Source organism: Hirundo rustica, chromosome 7 (assembly GCF_015227805.2).
Source record: "Hirundo rustica isolate bHirRus1 chromosome 7, bHirRus1.pri.v3, whole genome shotgun sequence".
Classification (NCBI taxonomy): Eukaryota; Metazoa; Chordata; class Aves; order Passeriformes; family Hirundinidae; genus Hirundo; species Hirundo rustica.
The window spans coordinates 37,547,527-37,566,967 of NC_053456.1; the positions used below are offsets into that span (position 1 = coordinate 37,547,527).

The 19,441-nt window shown below is 47.5% G+C and overlaps 2 protein-coding genes across 10 annotated transcripts in view; both read left to right on the top strand.

The window, feature by feature from the left end:
* SPAG16 (sperm associated antigen 16) overlaps window positions 1-672 on the top strand; it is a 373,943-nt gene extending 373,271 nt beyond the window's left edge. For all 6 annotated transcript variants that reach the window (XM_040069137.2, XM_040069139.2, XM_040069142.2 and 3 more), the window contains one exon: window positions 326-672. In XM_040069137.2, the coding sequence (XP_039925071.1) occupies window positions 326-507 (182 nt within the window). In that variant the 3' untranslated portion in view covers window positions 508-672. The remainder of the gene's footprint in view (window positions 1-325) is intronic.
* A 1,594-nt stretch (window positions 673-2,266) lies between these two features.
* The window catches only part of VWC2L (von Willebrand factor C domain containing 2 like), a 45,004-nt gene continuing 27,829 nt past the window's right edge, over window positions 2,267-19,441 (top strand). For all 4 annotated transcript variants that reach the window (XR_005701601.1, XM_040069150.2, XM_040069153.2 and 1 more), the window contains exons 1-2: window positions 2,267-2,404; window positions 4,556-5,022. Coding sequence is in view for 3 of the 4 variants with exons in the window: in XM_040069150.2 (XP_039925084.1) it covers window positions 4,612-5,022 (411 nt within the window). In the remaining variant the exon portion in view is untranslated. The remainder of the gene's footprint in view (window positions 2,405-4,555; window positions 5,023-19,441) is intronic.

A 19,441-nucleotide genomic window follows, 5' to 3' on the forward strand; every position in this document is an offset into this window, starting at 1 on the left:
CTTGGGCACATGGTGTGACCCTTGCAGCGTCCTGCGCAGGGCCAGGAGTTGGACTCCATGATCCTTGTGGGTCCCTTCCAACTCAGCAGATTCTGTGATTCTGTCAAAGTAATCAGGCTCCTTGTGAGGAGAACATGAGGTCTCCAGACTGGCTTAACTGCTCCAAAATCCAATCTCATTGTTGTTGATCTGCCCAACTTTCTGTTAATTTATCTCAGAAAACGGGAGTACACGCGTGTATCTATAAAGCCACCATCTCAAAACTTGCATCGCCGCTCTCTGGTGTAGCCTTTGCCAAGCTCGATGCCTTTGCTCTGTGTTTCAGGTGACTTGGTGGCTCTGGCCAGCAGCGAGGGCTCCGTGAAGGTGCTGTGCCTGGCCGTGGGCCAGCTCTCCGTCCTGCGCGGCCCCGGGGTCGAGGTGCGCTGTGTGCGCTTCCACAGCCAGGATCACCTGCTGTCCGCGGGCGCTGATGGCAGGGTTTGCCTCTGGACCAGGACACAGTGACATGCGTGGGCCTCATCGCCTTCCACAAGGGCGCTTTGACCGCAGCACCGCAGGCTGATAGCTTCATAGCTCGTGTTTGCACTATTCGAGGTATATTCGCCCAAACAGAGCATGATTTGGCATTTTATCCAAATAAATCCTTCTTTCTGCTGTCATCGTCTTTTCCCCAACACCAACCATCTGTCTTTTGGTGGTTTCTGGAGAAACAGCTTTACAATGACGCCTAATGCCAGCGCAGCCGAATTGCAAGGAGATTGATTTTTAATGTAGCGCAGCGCGAGCCACGGGAGCCGGGGCGCCCCTTCTCCGGCGCAGCCGCCTGTGGGAAGATGAGGCGAAGTTTCCACAGTGCGGCCATGGGGGATGTTTTCCCGGACACCGCCGGGGCTGCGGCGATGAGCCGGAGCTGGAGAGCGCGGAGGGGCTGAGGGAAGCCCCAGCCCGCGTATCATCCGAGGGGAGCCGGGCTGAGGGAAGCTCCAGCCGGTGGATCTGAGGGGAACCGTGCTGAGGGGAGCCGGGCTGAGAGGAGCCCTAGCCGGTGGATCTGAGGGGAGCCGGGCTGAGGCTAGCTCCAGCCGGTGGATCTAAGGGGAACCGGGCTGAGGGGAGCCCTAGCGGGTGGATCTGAGGGGAGCCGGGCTGAGGCGAGCTCCAGCCGGTGGATCTAAGGGGAACCGGGCTGAGGGGAGCCCTAGCGGGTGGATCTGAGGGGAGCCGGGCTGAGGCGAGCTCCAGCCGGTGGATCTAAGGGGAACCGGGCTGAGGGGAGCCCTAGCGGGTGGATCTGAGGGGAACCGGGCTGAGGGGAGCCCTAGTGGGTGGATCTGAGGGGAGCCGGGCTGAGGCGAGCTCCAGCCGGTGGATCTAAGGGGAACCGGGCTGAGGGGAGCCCTAGCGGGTGGATCTGAGGGGAACCGGGCTGAGGGGAGCCCTAGCGGGTGGATCTGAGGGGTCGGGCTGAGGGGAGCTCGAGCTGGTGGATCTGAGGGGAACTGAGCTGAGGGGAGCCGGGCTGAGGGGAACGGGGCTGAGGGGAGCTCCAGATGGTGGATCTGAGGGAAACCGGGCGGAAGAGAGCCGGGCTGACGGGGAGCTCCAGCCGGAGGATCTGAGGGGGACCGGCAGCTCTGAGGAAAGCAGTCGCCCCAGCCGGCGGCAGGCGGAGCAGCGGCTGGGGAGGCAGCGCCCCGCCCCTGCATTATTTTGGGGGGTTTTACCCCCCGGCTCCTCTCTCTCTCTCTTTCTTTTTTTTTTTTTTTTTTTTTTTTTTTTTTTTTTAAATCCAACCGCCACCCTCCTGAAACCAAGATTAATCTTAATAAGGGCAGGCAGGGAGCGCGGAGCTGCGCGGCGCGGGCATGGCCGGTGCCCGGGCCGGGGAGTCCCCGGAGGGGCGCGGGGGCTGCCCGCCCGCCGGGCGCGGGGCTCCTGCGCCCGCCCTCCCCCGCCTGCCTCCCGCCTAACCCGCGATCGCTCCCCCCCTTCTCCCGCCGAGGCGAAGCTGGAGCCGCAGGAAAACCGCCGGGCACAGGGAGGGGACAGGGATGGGTTGTTTTCTCTCGCCCGCCCGCCCCAAGACCTGAGGAGATGCAGCCCAAGTTCGCCGCGATGACTCTGCTGCTGGCACCGGGGTTTCTCCGCGGCATCGGAGCCTCCGGACCGCCTGAATCCTGCTCCCTCTGAATCGTCGGCGCCGGGTTAAAGCTCAGTTCTTATGCTGTGGTTGCTGGGCTGCCGCGCTCCCGTTTTGCGATGGGAGGTGGAGGAAAAGGGATTGTCCGTGAGTCAACACCGAAAACGTGATTAGGAGGAACTGCTTTCACTAATCTGTTTCTAACCTTTCGGTCCATGTTGGCCTGTGACCTCTCTCAGCTTTCACATCCAGCCTGATCAGGTAGGTATGAATTATTCACTTGGGGTGAGGGAAGGCAGATGGAAACGTTTCAGAGAGTTGCCTACGATCCTGGCCTCTCTCAGGATGAGAAATGATGAGAAAGTTCAAGCTGTAAACTAATTCTGATCCAAGCAGCATTTGTTTACTTGTTGAAATGTGTCCGTGCAAGACATCTGCAGTCTGTCTGATTTCCAGGATCGAGCCGAGTATCTGTGAGTTTCTGTGGGACATCTCAGCTGCTGTAGCAAAATATAGTGCTCTTATTTATGATCTGGGGAGAACTTTTATATACATACACATATATACACACGCATTTGTTTTGAGAGCTTCCTCATCCTTTCTCCAGCAGATTCTCACAGCTCATTTCCTCAGGTATGAATTACCCTGTTTGCTGCTTTATTTTCCCCCCCCTAAATGCCCACAAATCTGCAGTGTTGCAACCTACCTGTAGCGTTAGGTGGGGGGATTCTCTGCTCTGTAGATATGTAAAGCAGCTGTATCTGCATGAATCGCTGGATTTCCAAACAGCATGTTACAGTAGATATTGCTGATAGTAGTAACAAGAGAGTGCATAGTCCTGCTGATGGAAACACAGCTCGTACTTCAATTAAGAAGATATCTTTTCGAAATTGATAAATCTTGTGTAATATCCGGTGTCTCCCTCTGTCGTGGCTTCGGAAAAACTGCTTGGTCAACAGGATCCTTTAGCTTCTTTTCTGGGATTAAAGCTTTCTCTTCCTGCTGCTGGGTTGGGGGGGGGGGGGGGGGGGGGGTGTTTGTTTGGGTTTTTTTCTTCAATTAGGGAAGAATTAATTGCTGAACATCTGCAGTCCACCAAAAATGCCAATATATAAAAATGTCTCCCCGAGGGGCAGAGAGCAGTGTTTACCCGCGTGTGTAGGTTAATGCATGTTTGTGTAGTCTCCGTGTGCCTGCGTGTGCATGCTCTGGGAATGGAGGAAAAAAAGGGATGGCACATACGCACCCCGAGTGTCCTTTTTATTTTGGTTTGTGCCAGCATCTACCTCCGTAGTTCTGCAGTCCATGTCGTGCTGATATTTCATCTCATTTAAAAGTGTCCTGTAATACTTTGCCCGGTTTTTTCCAGGAGGGGTCAGAAAGCAGTTTGCAGCCGAGGTTGCACTGGCTGCTGGCTGGTGCGTGGGCAGGTTGGTGGCAGTGATGTGGCACTGTGGGCAGCCAGAGGTGCTCCCAAGACACCGGCACGGAGCCTTCGCCTGGCGCCGACTCTCCCGGGGCTCGCTCAAAGCTCCTCTCCCTCCCGGGGTCCGTCCTCACTCCACCACTCTGGCCCGCTCACCGGAGCTCGGGCCGTGCTGCATCGCTCCCAAAGTTTTAGAAAGGCTCCAGCCTAATCACGCCGACACATTTCAGCGGCTCCATGCATTGTGCAGGCATTTACACGTCCTGCACTCCACGTTTTTTTGCTGAGAATTGCTGAAATGCTGAATAATGGAGAAGGGGAACTGCATCTTTACTTCTGTCGGGATTAAACGTACCTGCTGCAGGCTGGGCTGTGTTGGTAGCCAGGAAGTCCCTCTTCAGAAATGCTGTAAATAAAATTCTGTACTATTCCACCTCTCGCAGCCCAAGTTTAATCCAGTGCCGTCTTTCAGATCAGACACAGATCTAACAGATTATGTTGAACTCCCTTTTCAGCTCAGGTTTCCCACCCCGGTTTAATGAAGAGGGCTGCGCTCCATATGTAGCACCAAGGGACAGTGGCTACCCCAGGAGGTTTAGACCATTCTTACACTTGGCTTCAAAACCCTCCAAGCTGCCAGTCACCATGCGATTCCAGGCAGATGATTTGATTTCTGGTGCATCCAAAAACTCAACTGCAAAAATGAGGAAAGTAAAAATTAGGTGATTCTGCGAGCCACCATTCCTTCAGAGATATTTTGTGGTCATATGTGTCCAGGCATGTGTGTCCAATTTAGGTAATTTCACATGCTTTGTTCTCTTTACCAGTGATTAAGAAGCAGTTTAATTCAAGTGAAACAGTGATAGTTACCTGTGCAGTTAAAAAAACTTGGGTTTATTCTTCGGTGCTGGTTGAAACAATGACTTCTGTACATCAATATTCCTTGAATTTTGAGTTTTTTCTCACTTGAAACTGTTTGTTTGCAGACCACAATCCTGGTTTCCCTATGGAAGCAACTGTTTGTATCTGGCTTTGAGGTCCCATGGAGAAGCCGGGGAGGGGGATGGCTCTTCGTATCCATGAAGCCTGGGTACTTCTGTTTGTGCTCCCTGCTTTGGTCACTCCAGCTGCCATCAATCATGAAGACTACCCGGCTGATGAAGGGGACCAGACCTCCAGTAATGACAATCTGATCTTTGATGATTACCGGGGGAAGGGCTGTGTGGATGACAGTGGCTTCGTGTACAAACTGGGAGAACGTTTTTTCCCAGGACATTCCAACTGTCCCTGTGTCTGTACTGAGGATGGACCTGTTTGCGATCAACCAGAATGCCCTAAAATCCACCCAAAGTGCACAAAAGTGGAACACAATGGATGCTGCCCGGAATGCAAAGAAGTGAAAAACTTTTGTGAATATCATGGGAAAAATTACAAAATCTTGGAGGAGTTTAAGGTATGGAACCCTTTCTTCAGTATTTCATATTAGTGTGCTTTAGGAATTGTGGTTTTGTTGGGAGCTCTCAAAGGCACTCAGTATTTGCTTACTGCCATTGATGGATGCTGGAGTTGAAGTCATTTTCATCTGTGATGCAGGTCTGGCTCGTGTAAAAGCTGTCACCTCCCCCTTACGTGCACTGCCTGAGGGTCGGTGGTCCGTCAGAAGCCCCTGTGGGAGTTGCCAGCTCTCTGCATCTGCCTCCTTTGCTCATAGCATGGATCATGCTGGACTACCAAGGGTGTGTAAACCAGTACTGAGTGCTTTTTAAGAACCCCTTCTGCAGTTTGGATAGCGAAAAATTGATGGTGTGACATGGTGCTGAGGGTTTTTACTGTATGAGCATGCAAATAAGTAGATGGTAAACTCTATTTAATTTTTTCATTTCAACTGTGGTAAGGCTGTCTAGAGTGGAGAAGATGAACTCCTAGGCAGATGAGCATCTCAAGCAAAGAGAAGCGTGAGGTTTCATTGTAGTGGTTGAGTTCACGTAAGGAATGTCATAAAGAAATCCTGAAATATATCTTAAAAACGAGACGGTATTTTCCGAAACCGCTACACAACCTTCAGTTCTCATCCTAATGAGTTTGATTGCAAACTTTCAATTCTGCTAAGGAAAGCAGCATTTCACAGTGAAGGGCAGGGGCTGTAAATGCTGTAGGTACACAAGTTTGTTCTTCCAGGTCACGTGGCTTTAAGAGTTGAACCTCCGTAATTAACAACAGCCTGTAATCTTCATGGCTGCGTGCCTGATCTTATTATACACTTGGCCAGTTTACTGTCTTTCCTGCAAGGAAAATAATTTCATATAGGTCTGTGTACTTCACCAGTTCTTGGCAATTCCTTTTTTCACAGAAATTGTCATTTTCAGGGAAGGTAGCGGTCAGCAGTTCCTTTCTTCTATCATGTGTGGTGTATGTTTATCTTTTTCTGTCCCTCTGAAACTGCAGTCACCGAGTCTGGGCAGGACAGTTTAATGTCACAAGCACAAGGTAAAGCAAATGTATGAGGAACATCTCCTTGAGGGCCACCCTGATCAACCTGCTCTGCTTCACTGAGGGATGTGAAGCTGCTGATCTTGTGAACTGCTCAGATAACAGTTTCTTCTTGCCCTTCGAAGGCTTGGCCCGAGTTCATCCCATGGATCACACTTCATTGGTCCCATTTGGACTGCTGTGTTTTCAGGCGGTGAGGTATCCCACCTAGGTGATCAGGTTTCCATGTCAGAGGTATAAGGTCTCATTTTTAGGAAGCAGAAATTTGGAAGGACTCTTTGAAGAGATTTCAGTGGGAAGGAGAAATCTTGTCATTAAAGTATCTCTTGCATGTGAATTTAGTGGAAAAGTAGAAATCCCTTTTACTGAAAGAAAGAATTTCATCCTGATAACAGCTTAAACTCTAGGAAAAGAGAATGCAGGAGAGAAAGGCTGTTGGAGAGTTAGGAGCCATCTGGTTCATCGCTTGCTGTCTTCAAATACTTGGGGTGTTGTGTGGAAAGCAAAGTTCCAGTACTCTCTGAGAAGCACAAAGCAGGCGGTGTCACACCACTCTGACACACAGAAACCTTCTGTCCAGGACTAATATGAGATCCTTCTCACTTAATGTAGCTGACAGTCAAACTTTTGACCTAGACCTGTGTTTTGCTCAAAGCTCAATATGTTGTGGAATAAGGCAGAAACCAATGTTTTGGAAATCTCTGTGTTTACCTAGGATAAACAGCGGATTGCTTTTTCCCTCAGAGTACTGTAGGAGAGTCAGACAATGGAAGACCACTGTTTTGTGGGGAAAAAAGAAGCACCTGTGAACTATGACTTTATAAATTCTATAGGAAAGACAGAACTTGGAGATTCAGGAAGCTGCTGCTCTGAAGTCTTGACTTTATGAGATATTCAAGCATTTTGTTGTTTATTTCAACAGGATAAAGATTTTACCTGCTATCTCTGCAGATGAAATCCTGAGCAGTTCATAGGTTTTACAGGCTCTGAGCTCTGCTCTTCTGTCATCCTGTTGAATTTATAAGGTCTGCAAACTTTCTCACATCCACTGCACACACACTGAAGTCAAAAACGAGAGGCTGTTCTGACTCAAACGCAGGCTGCTTTCAGTGGAAACAGAGGCACTGTTTTGTGAGGTCTCAGAACCCTTTCACCCACTTGATTTACTTTTGCTGGTATGTAGATTCCAAATCGTCATCTATAGAAGTGCTTGTCACTGCTGAGTTTCAGCTGAAATTAGCCTCTATTTAAAAATCTTCTGCAAGTGTGTGTCTGTGTGTGTGTGCCAGGACTGACTCATCTTGTAGAAATTTTCAGCTGCCTGATCTTTCACAAGTTTGGATTAATTTTTTTCTCTTGGAATAATTTTTTTTTTTCCCCCTAGGATATCGGTATCTGTGAGAGGTTTCCAGTTGGGTGAATTTTCCTGGATTGTTTCTAGATTTTTTTCCTCAGGTTTGGGGTTAGAAATACAAATGTGATTTAGTCTTTTTTCTCACCACTGTGGTGCTTTCAGGGTAAAGGAGGAGTTACAAAGGCCCATTTCTTTACTATGTAGCTTTCTTCTAGTGAACAGATCTTGTACATCTGATTTTTTGAGTCATAGCAGTCATAAGCACAAAATAAAAACATGCCAACAAGCCATGTAGCTTAGACAGCTGTCCAAATATTTATCCTTGTGCCCCTCAATTGTTAACATGTACGGCTGAAATGCTGAACTGAAGTTCAGTTATAAATCCAAGCCTACTGAGAGTTTTTCTTGTATCCTTTAGTAAAATTTTGTGTCTTTGACAGATGGCTTAGTAACCCCATGCAGCATAGCATCTTCCTCTCTTATGGCTCCGGGAGCTGTTGGTGCGTTTGAGGCCCTGTACAGAGCCTGCCTCATTCCCTGGTTTCAGTGGGATTTCCCCCCAGCTTTGGCTGAGGCTGTGGTTCCACCCCTGCAGGAAAGGCCAGCACAGTCTCTCTAATCTTAGCCATGGTCTGATTCAAATGTGTCTAAAATACAGATTGATGCCCACTGGTCAGGATTCTGATACCTGTGGAGCAAGAGAGAGGGCAGGTCTGGTGAGTTTTACGGGGATCCATCTCTCTCTTTCCCATCTTGTTTTCTGCCTTTCTCTTTGTGGGACTAGAATGGGGTCTCTCACATCCCCACTGGCCCCTCTCAGAGCAGCTGTGGTGGCTACAGGGAAGGGGTGAAGGATGCTGGAAGTCTCAGGCTGTTTTCTCCAGAGGGATCTGGGGGTCACCTGGCAGCTGCTTTTTCTCTCATGCATCATGCTTGCTTTGATTTCAGTCCTGGAGGTTAAGGTCTGAGTCCCAAGTGCTCTCACTCGCCTGCAGGAGCAGAGATCCTTCAGGGAGGTTGTTAAGCCTCCCCTTTCTTCTCAGAGACACAAAACAAGCAAATGAGATTGGTGTTGGTTATTGTAAGTACAAGTGGCTGTGTTTTAAATGAATGTCCCCAGCCAGCAGCTGATGTAAAGTTAAGGAGACAGTGTTCCTCCAGCATGACAGATGTTCATTGGCAGCTGATGGAGAGATCCTGCAAATGTCACTGAGGCAGCAGTGTCCCTAAGTGCTGATTAGTTTTTGCTCTCTTGCATGGCTTACTGACAGAAAAGCACACACCTTTGAGAGATGGAATTATGGCGTGGTTACAGCGTATTTGTAGCCACAGTGAAGAGCCACTGGTAGAGGATTGGGTTGTCAGTTCTCTTCCAGTTTGGAAAGTCCATTATCGGCTGTGAACTTCCTGGGTCTCTCATCACCCAGCAGAGGTACATCCAGAATAACCTTCTGCAGACCTATGGATGTGTAGCAAAATGCCATTGCTGGGAGATAAATCATCAGTTCACAAGAGATTGTCAAGCTGACATCTTGAAATATTCTCTCCATTTTAGACTGACAGGCAGGGACTGCTCCCTGTCCCTGCAGGAGGGTCAGCATAGTGCCATCCTCCTCCAAGGCAGAAATTTCCTAAGCACAGACATTAAAATATCCGTGTTAGCCTGGCAGAACACTGGGTGAATTATCCTTTGGGTGGGAACACAAGAGGTTTTGGCCTTCCCGATGATGTTCCAGTGAGAAGAGAGCCTCAACCTGCAGTTGTGAACTTGAGCTTGGAAAACGCTCTGGACATTTTTTGGGTACTCTTCAGTGGTTGTCCTCCTTTCTGCCAAGCACAGAGCTGCAATTTCTTCTAGTCATTGGCTCTGCCAGTGCCAGTAATCCTCTGCTGCTTCCTTTACTTGCCTGCCCTTCCCAATGACTTCTCCACTTTCTTGTCCTCTCCCCTGCCACCTTCGCTCCTCCCAAACTTATCCTCACTGTAAAAGTCCCTAGGTGATGTATTTGTCCCCTGCCTCAGCACAAGTGTGAAGAGGTGGGAAAACAAACCTTGCTCTTGCCCTTGCTCTTTTCCTCCACACTGGGGAAAAAAAAAAAAAAAAAAAAAAAAAAAAAAAAAAAAAAAAAAGGCAGGAAATGTGAAATTCTTCCTTCTAGGGCCAAATTTTTGCTGACTTGGAAAGAGCCAGAATTTCATTGCTGAAGTTCTTTCTTTTTCTTTCCCCTGTTCCCTGCCACTATATCTTAAGTCCATTGCTTTGTTTTGTCCACAAATCACCTGTAATCCTTCAGTGAAGGCTTTGGTGTCTTTCCGACTTCACGTGTTCTTGAGCAGTGCTTTGCACAGTAGGGACACAGCCCTAGCAGGGTTCTTCAGAGTGTAATCAGCACCCAGAATATATGAGGGACTCTCAGCTCATTTTGGAAACCTTTACTTCAGAATAGTGGCACCTCCTTCTCCTTTGTTAATGCTCTTCAAAACATTTTATTAATGCAGTTACCTGAATTTAACTGAACGAAGCATGGCCTCTCATCAAAAGGCTCTCAGCCCCTGAAACACTGTGTGCCCATCCTGATGCTGGAGAAAAGGAGGCAGTGACACCAAAAAGTGATTGCCCACCCCCAGAACTGTGCCAGAAATAGAAATTAAGTGCTGTAAACAGCAGCCTGGCTCAGACCAGCAGGCACCCAGCCTAAGAGTGCAAGCTTATCAAATGTGGATGGAGCACTTGGGATGTTGTAGAGTGTTACTGGTGGGGTGGTGCTCTTAGGTGAGAAACAATAGTGGGGCAGCCCTGGGTGGAGAGGGCCAGCATTTTAATATTGGCATTTTTCTCTCCAAGGTGTGTGCAGCAGGCCTTTTTTCCTACTATGACTCAAACAAGTGGGGCTTTTTTTTTCTTCTTCTTCTTCTTCTTCTTCTTCTTGTGTGTTCTGCAATTTCACATATGGCTAGAAAATCATAATACAGAAGAAATTTCAATAATGTGCCTGCAGTTTAATAAAAGGAGCCATGAACAATGCCAGCTCTGAAGATAGCATACTGCTATTGAAATCAGACAGGGGAAACAGAGCATCAGTCAGATGGAAAAGTATGATTTATTATCTCCCTCCTAGCAAAATTACAGTGACAATGTCTATGCAAAGGAATCTAAAATTACTGATTTACTGTATTTCTGTCATAATTTGTACCAAAAAACCATACTAAAATAGATAGGCCTGTCACACATTGATCTATAGTGAAACCTATTTTTAAAGTTATGCTATGTACTTAGCTACTGATTCTGTAACGTATATATCACATTATGCACAAATATAATATTACAGTAGGTGAAAGAAGGTGGGCTTTATTCAGAATTGGCTAAAAAAATGCATGGAATTTTCTTCCCTGGAGTACAGTAATACATGGGAGGCCCCAAAAGCTCAGAGCTCAGTGGTGCTGGCTGTGCCACACACAGGCTGTCTCTGAGCTCCCCTCTGGCATGGGTGAGACCCAAAACCTGAGCATCCCCACAATGCAGAATCAGCAGGAGCTGAGCGCAAGCCCCTGGTTTTAGTCGGGGTGCAGGAGCCCAGTGCAGAACTCGGCCTGTACGTGCAATCCCAAGGGACTGGTGTTTTTCCAGTAAATATGACACAGGAATTAATGTGTGCCCAACATTTGTACTGCCAGAGCTGGGGCTGTGCTTTCAGTTATTCACTCCAGGAAATAGCCCATCAGCTCTGCATGCTTCCAGAGTGGGGGCTGTCCAGGAGCTGCTGAAGGAGAGGGGATATCTCTGCACAGCCACGGGAGAAGCACTGGCCCTTCCCCTGCCCACCCTCCAGGGCTGCTGGAGCCTGACTGTTAAGAAAATGGAATATGTAGTACATGCAGGTGTTACCAGCTCCTTCCAAGAGTGGCAAAATCAAGCCTGAGGCTTTATTGTTGTGCCAGACAGTGCTCAGTGGGGCCAGGGAGAGAACTGCTCATCCCTTGGCTCTCCCAAGCTGTTCATCTCTGTCACCCAGGCTGTTTCTGTGGGGCAGGAGGTGCTCAGGTCATCAGCTTAGGTTGAAGGATGTCATCTTTAGAAACATTGACAGGTCACTGGTGAGAAGGTTTTTTAGGAAACTGTTTCCTGCCAGAGCGAGGGGAAGTGCAGGTATGGTTTTGCTGCCACTGGAATGTGCTCTATGCAGAATCACATTCATTAAAAATGCTCAATCAGCCAATTATTCTAGTTACTGTTTTAAATGCTATAATTAGATAAGTTACGTAGTGACAATGGTCAGTCTAGTTGCAAAATAAGGATACGTGAGGCTTCCTTACTCTGTTCTGTGGTGATACCAGAGGTAATTCTTTGGGAATTACAGTAAAATCAGTATGCTTGGAGAAGCAATAGGATTTGAAACAGCTCCTGAAAGCAGGGAATCTCTCAGTGGGTTAACTCTGCTCATCCCAGTCAGCAAAACCTTTCTGACTGAGGGCTAGCCCTTCGTGCCCCCTGTGTAAGCAAACCCCAGTGTATTCTCTCATCACAGATAACCCATTCAAACCCATTTTCAGTTCACACCCTTCCCCGCCTGCGCTCATAACCAAATGATGACATCCCCTGAGGCACAGAAACCTCCCAGCTACCACTGGCAGCTGCAGAAGGAACGGGACCAAGGTCCACATCTCCTCCCCAGTGATGTCTGGCTGTATTATACCTACCTCCATAACAGAAACTCAGTGTTTTATCTGTACATGGAGCTGATCTCGCCACCTTCTCCCATACAAAGGAGGTATAGGGAAGACATGTCAAAGTCATCACCTCTGCGACCAGGTCCTCCCTTCCTTTCTTCCTGCTCCAGGAGGTTTTCTCCTGGATACAGCTCCTTCGTTGCAAAAGCCAGCCAGGAGGGAATTGAGAGCAGAAACCTGCCAGCTGGGTTCACTTTCCCTGCTGACATTAAAAGGAGCTTAACAAATGTAAGGCACACACAGACATAATGTCTGTGTCCGAACGGGGCTGGACTTCACACGTTGGAGCCACAGTCCCACCTGCCATATCTGTAACCTTTCAGAAGGAGTCCCCTTCCCTGGGCACGTCTGAACTAAAAAACTATCATAATAGAGACATAAAAATTATCACCAAAGCAATAGAGAGCTCCAGTCCACTCAGCCCCAGGATAGGTGAGGTGCAACTATTGTAAGGAATAAAGTGAGACATCTATCAAAGCAAAGAGAGCATTCTCACAGAAGAAGTGCAAAGTCATGCTTTTACAGAAAGCTTTTGCTACTGCTTTTGGGAGAGAAAAGCAACCACGAGACTGCAGATTCACATCTCTAGTGGAAAAGGGGCCAGAACTCGGCTCAGGGTTGTCTCACTCATCAGCTAATGGAGTTCACTCTTCAGATCCAGACATGGTTCCAGGAGCCTTTTAAACTCATCAAATCGTGTGGCACAGAGCAAATCTGTGAGTACAAATCTCCTAAAGCCATTGCAACCCTGACTCATCAGATGTGGGCCCAGGATACCCAGGATGAGGCACATCTGTGCCCCTCATCTGCCTTACTGATCTGTAGGGCTCCCCAGGAATGTTTACAAAAGAATGGCAAAGATAATGCTGTTTCTGGTTATAGACAGGTATGGCCTGGAGTGATTAGGGCATCCTTGTGCTTTTCCATCCCCAGAATCCAAGCCTGGTCACCAGCACACTGGAAAGACTCTTGTGTTAGCAATGTTTGTGCATGTGTCGAGGGCTCCCTTAGAAACAGGATCTCAGCCTCTGCTTCTGCTGCTTCTTGGAAGCCAGGTCCTTGGTTTAGCCACTCTGCAGCGTGGTGCAAGCATTTTTTAGGTTTTGGATGGCAAAGCTGATTTGTATTGCTAGTGCTCCTTGTAAGTAGGATACAGCTCCAGTTTTTTCACTGCAGATAAATTATCTAATGACTTAGTTGTTTTTCCCTGTTGCAAAGTCATTTGCAACCTGATGGTGTTTTCAGTGAGTGTGCTTGTCTGTAATTACTCAACACATTGTTTATTTGAGCAACTTTCCACCTATGGAAAATCCAAGTGGTTACAGTTTCAGTAGTATAATTGATGTTGTATCTTCACTAGCTGGCAGGATGATTTTTATTTTATTAAGTGACAAAGATGGGAGAAATTTTTTCCCTTTGCGGGTTTTTGTATTGGCATATACAAAAGAGCCATTTACCAAACACAATTAGATGGTTATTTATGCACTGCTAATAGTAAAAGCCAAGTAAGCAGCTCAAAAGAGAAGTGGGCAGGTTTCAGTCTCACCTTCAGGCGGGACTTCTTCACCAACTACTTCTCCACAAGTTTAGCACCTGCAAAATTTCTCAGCTGAAAGCTCTCTGAATTTTCCTGCAATCTTCTGCTAATCTCCCTGAGATCACAGGCAATTTCAATAACAATGAAAATGATTCTAATTTCTCCTCCAGGAGTATCTCTGATGAATGCTGTCCCAGTTCCTTTTTTATTTCTCTCCCCTGGTTTATGACTTCCCACCTCAGCCATAATGTGGAAGCCATTTTTGCCTCCGAATTTATTCATCAGGTCCTTTCAAACTTTATTCCATTTCTTGCTTCCTGCCAATAAATTCCCCACCTGAAAGTGTAGCTACAGAGATAATTTCCATCAGAATTGCCATTGTCCTTAGCATCATTAAAAGTTACAGCTCCTCTTAAGATGTAAGTGCCCAATTTGACAGATGTCACTCTGCATCGCTCTGCTTTTCCTGCTGTTCTGTCTGCATTGAGCAGGATGCCATCAGTCCAGCCTGTCTGAGGGAAAAGGCTGAATGGGATTATCTCTGTCAGTCTCTTGAAAACTTAAAGAGGGAGAGGTTGACAGCAGTGATGGTTTTCAGTTTTCCTTTCCTTGGAGCCCAGCACTTGCAGGAGATGGGATACACCCAGACGTGTAGGCAGGAGATGCGTGTGGATACAACTCGTGGATCTGAATCTATGGCAGGCTGTGCAGAAGCCAGGTGAGAGCCATTGCATCCCAAACCACCTTGGCATCAGCAGAAATGTAGAGGATGGACTTTCTTTTTAAGGGGTCTTAAAAACTCACTTCCTCTTCTAGTGTGTTCTTGAAGGGGGAGAAAGCATTTCAACTCCATATTCAGCAAAACTGCCATGAAAAGCATTTTTTCCCCTTTGCAGTATCACCTAGAAGTGGAACATCCTTAGACATCACATCCTTTGTGGTGTTGGAAGGAGCTGGGGGCTGAAATGCCTGATTTTGGTTTGCAGTGGTACCGAGAGTCCTGGTACCTCCTCTGCCTTTGCTCTGATGTGATGGCTCCTTGGGTTTCCCAAGAGCTCAGAAAACAACCCCACTGGCTTAGTTTTGTGCTTACACCCCTCTTCGTTTTCCAGTCTACCAAGCAGATTTCTCCAGTCGTTGTGGCCATGTTGTAAATTCTCCTCTTTGGCTCTGAAGAACACCACAGGCCCCAATAACAAGTACTCTCAATTCAGTGGAAGAACTTGGATTGTCTTCCAGTGACTTGGACACCCCCTGCACGCTGATCACTGGGTGCACTGTATCCTGATTAGATGGTTGTAAATACTTCTTTGTTCCCCAGAGAACAGTGAAGTCTTCCTGCTCCAAGAGCTGTGAAGTCTGTATTGCTCTGCAGCTGTCTGGTGGGAGCTGTGTGTGGCTGGTGAAGGGCTGCTGTGTGTCAGGCAGCACCAGAACGTGGTCCGTATGCACCACTTCATGGGACCTCGTCAGTGAGACGGAGCCTTCCAGGGTGGGATATGGGGACATCCTTGTACAAAAACTCTCTTCAGGCTTAGCTGTAGGAAGAAGCGGGAAGAGAGCAGCACAACAAGTCCTGATAACTGGATCTCAGGCTTTGAGCAGCCTGGCTTCAGCAAAGATGTGAATCTTCTTCCATGAGGCTGAAAACCCAGGTACAAAGAAAAAGCCACACAATTCAAGGCCTTTTCTTGGAAAATTGAGGAGAGGGCCAGTGTGTTAGGAAATGGCTGTGCTAAACATTCCTGGGGGAGCTAGCATCTAAATTCATGGAGTGGAAGGTCTCCAGGAGTAGCAAGTCTGTACAGTTTTAATGATACAAGATCCACTGGCTTTTGAAATACTCAGGTGCCAAGTAGCACTTTAGTCTTGGAAGGCTGCTTGGAAAATGAGCAGCATTTTCCCAGCTCCTGAAGGGGTATGAGCCTCAAGCCCCAAGTCTGAATGAAGCCAGCTGGAAGAATCCCAACTGATCACAGGGAACTGTGGCCTTAAAACTTGGTCTGAGACATCTCCTGAGCTGGGTGACTTGGAAACCAGTTAGCTTGGTGAGTGTGGCAGCAGAGCAAAAAGTGAGAGAAATGGCTTCTTACTGACTGACAAGACAAACAGGCGAACAAAAAGTATCAGTCAGATGTAATCTGCAGGGTTTTTAGTTTGTCCCAGGTAAATCACTCCCTCTGCACCTCTCCAGAGCTGTTGGTGTAGAAGCAGTTAAGAGTGATTGACAAGCGGACATAAAGACAGAGAAATCCTGATGGCAGGCAGGCGAGAGGAGGGCTGCCAAATGATGTTTCATCGATACAGATATGCTTCCTGCATTCACTCAGGGAGAATATTCCCTGCTTGGTGATGATACAGGAAAGCCTTTCCCATGTTTGGGGCAGCAGAGGGGTGGCTTAGGTGCTGTAGCTATGGCAAAAACATGAGCTAAGGGAGAAATACGGAGATGAGGTTCAGTAAGTACTTAGAACAGGAGCATTCCTATGATTAAATGAGATGACTGAGGTGCTTCTGGTGAGATCTTGCCCAGAATCTTGAAGTTTTGTGTGTCAGTTATCGGTGTGATTGTACCAGCTGCCGTGGTCTGAAAAGAATGTTTGAGTCAGATTTCTTCAGCTGTAGAAAAGCATGAAAGAGTAGATTCAAACACTCTGAATTCTGAATTCGCATTTCCATTTCCTTCTCCCCAGCTCTCCCTTAGGTTTGGGAATAATCAGTTTTGTAGGCTATTGCCTAAAGAATTGTTTGATCGTGTGGTCTCTGGCTGTCCACCAGTCCTTTCAGAGGACTGGAGGGCCTGCTCACAGAATAGAGCTCTCAGGGGTACGAAATTTCTGTGGGTTTTTGAAACCTTGTAGCTGACTAAAGAAGAGCCCACGTGGTGCCCAACCCTGTAAGAGAGGAGTAGCTGGATGATGTTAGCATTCATAATTCCTACGTGTGCTGGCATTTGCTTCCAAAAAGAGGGTGAAAGCGGTGGAGAGCTGCTGTGTGTGGGTGCAAGAGTGAAGATTAGCAGGTGGGGGACCTGTGTCCTGTTTGGTTTCCTGATTTCCCCTGCTCAGGGCGTGTCTTGTTTTCCATTCTGTTTCCTTTGCTGCCCTTTCCATGTGGTCGTTTATATCGTTTATCAAGTTTATCATTATGTGCTCGCACACATAAAATCTTTATTAGCCATGTGTACTTTCTATTCTCTGCTCTAATTTTCCTTCCTTCTTGCATTGTTAACAAACTCTGCTGATTGCAGATGTTCCCCATTTGACAGCACCTGAAACTCAGGTTTTCCAGCCACGCAGCAGGAGGAGTGCTGGCTCCTTCCTCTGGCCATCCCACACCAAGGCAGGGGCTGAACCTGCCCTCCCAGCCAAACCTGGCCTCACAGTCCTCTTCAGATCAGTAGAGCAGAAGAGAAATCAAAATTGGGCTGTGCTCTAGGGGTGGTTATGAATGGATTGTGCTGCTCTGGTCTTTTTGAAGTGACTGGCTGAAGGAGAGAGGGATTAGGGTCAGTGCAGAGACTGAGAAGGCCTCATGTGCTCTGTGTCCCATTTCAGCTGCTGTTAAAAGCCCTTGAATGGTGGGTAGATGTTAGCCTCATCTGCTTCCCACCAGCTTGACTTGGCCCCTACACTGACAGCAACATCCGAGAGCATATCACCCACTGGCTCTGAGGGTCACTACTCTCACCCCCGTTGGAATTGGAGATGGGGTGAAAAGAATTTCAGGGCTTTGGCCATGTGAAACTGCTCTACTGACTGATACCTTCTACAGAAGGGCCCAGTTTGCTCCTGAAAGAGCCATTTCTGAAATCATATTGAGCAGTACAGGACCATGGAATGGTGCAGACATGTGTCCGGCATCGTGAGCACCCTTCCCTATTGGGCAGTAGTCAGAAGAATGTTTCTTCACCAACAGCTCTTGAAATCTTGCCTACAGAGTTTTCTAAGAGATTATTCTTCCTTGGACATGGGAGTGAGTAAGTTACCACCTTTTGTGATCCTTTAATCGTAACGCTCTTTCCAGAATATCAGTTTAAGGGACACAGAAAAAACAATTGCACTGTCCATGTGGGACAGTGTCCTCTTTCCTTCCTCCTCCAGAAAACCCCCTGTGTTTTATCAGTGTCCTTCTTCAGCAGGGGTGAGAGTTCTTTTTCTGGGATTGTTGTTGTTTGAACTTCAGTGGCTACAAAGTTGTAAACCGCCTCTCTTTGATGGGGGATAAATCTTTAAATCGGGAAACAGGAAACAAAACTTGAGGACATCTTCTGCTGGTTCAGTTCCTCACTGGTTCCTAGTTTGTCATTTTGCTGCTTGGTCTCCCTGCTGCCTGTACCAATAGATAGAGGACTTTGTGGGCAGTGTCCCAGAATTGTTCCACAAGAAGGGTAACACCAGGGAAAGCAATAGCCTGGATGCAGAGCCTGCAGATGACAGTTTCAGAATGCTCAGTCAGTGTGCTTGGGGCAGACTCCTTTCTGAATGGGCAGGGATTTGCAGATCAGGTCCCATGGAAGAAAGTGCCAAGGCTCTCATACACCAAGTGGACAGGAGGGCGGGAGTCCCCCTTGGCAAGTGGCACCGACAAGTGACCAGAGTGGTCAGACAGAGGAAGATCTTGGTGACAAGACCAAGTGGCTTGACCTTAATACAGCGGGGTGAAGGAGGTGGCAGGGAAAGGTCTGGTTCATGCCAAAGCAGCCTTTTCATCTGGTGGCTGCCCGCTCCGTGTTCTGCCAGGGTGTGCTTTCCTTCTCTAATTGTGTGCAGCTCTTCCCACTTAGAAAGCTGCTGCCAGCATCAGGCAGCATCCTGGCTTATGGCAGTGTCATTTTCAGGCTGCACCACCAAGGCTGAGGCAGAAGATGTGTGTGTCATGTCTCATTTGCTCAGCTGCAGAGTCATTCAGGGGCTGCTTCCGCTTGTGCTGATCCTCTCTGAGCCGTGGACTGGGCTGCAGCCCTGGAAAAGCATCACATATTTCTGAGCATTGCAGCCACTGGAGTAGTGAGGATGGGTACAAGCCCTGGAGGAGACGTCAGTGAAAGCTTCCACAATCACAAGATCTACTAGTTCTACTGCTCCATATAATTAGTGATTAAAATGAGTAAAAACAAAGCAGCAATTTTCTTATTGATCCCTCAGCAAATAGCTCTGTCTGTTTTCTTCTGTATTGTTCCTTCTTATTAAATAGCCTTGAATAAGAAATGTCAGTCAAATGAATTTAGATTCCTGGTGCTTCAGACAGAAATCAAAGCAGGATTGAAAGAGGAACGATAATTAGAGAGAGGAATTCCACCTCCACACACTTCTTCCATTGCTCAAGGAGTGCTGATTTTATCTAAATTGCCAAAGCCGTGAGCAAATGAGAGGTGATGGGAATTAAAGACTGCAGATGCTGAGACAAAGCAAGGGAAGCTTTAATTAGTGCATTTTAAGGTAGAAATGAATTTCCTGGGAATAAATTATTTGACTGGAGACACATGGAGCTTCTTAGATGTGAACTGAAGATCTTTTTACAGGCCAGAAAAAGGGCTCATAGGTTGTAACTGTCTTGTAGAAATAAGTGAGCCATCACTGTGGTCTAAAATACATCAGGATGAATCCTCCTTTCTTTGCATCCAACTTTATTTTTTCAATATTGAGGAATATGTTTTAATATTGAGGAATTCCCACAGCTGCAGATTCATATAAAGCAGATCTTTTTTCCTAGTACCCACATTTACTCATTGAAATGTTAGTGATGGATGCTGAGAAACTG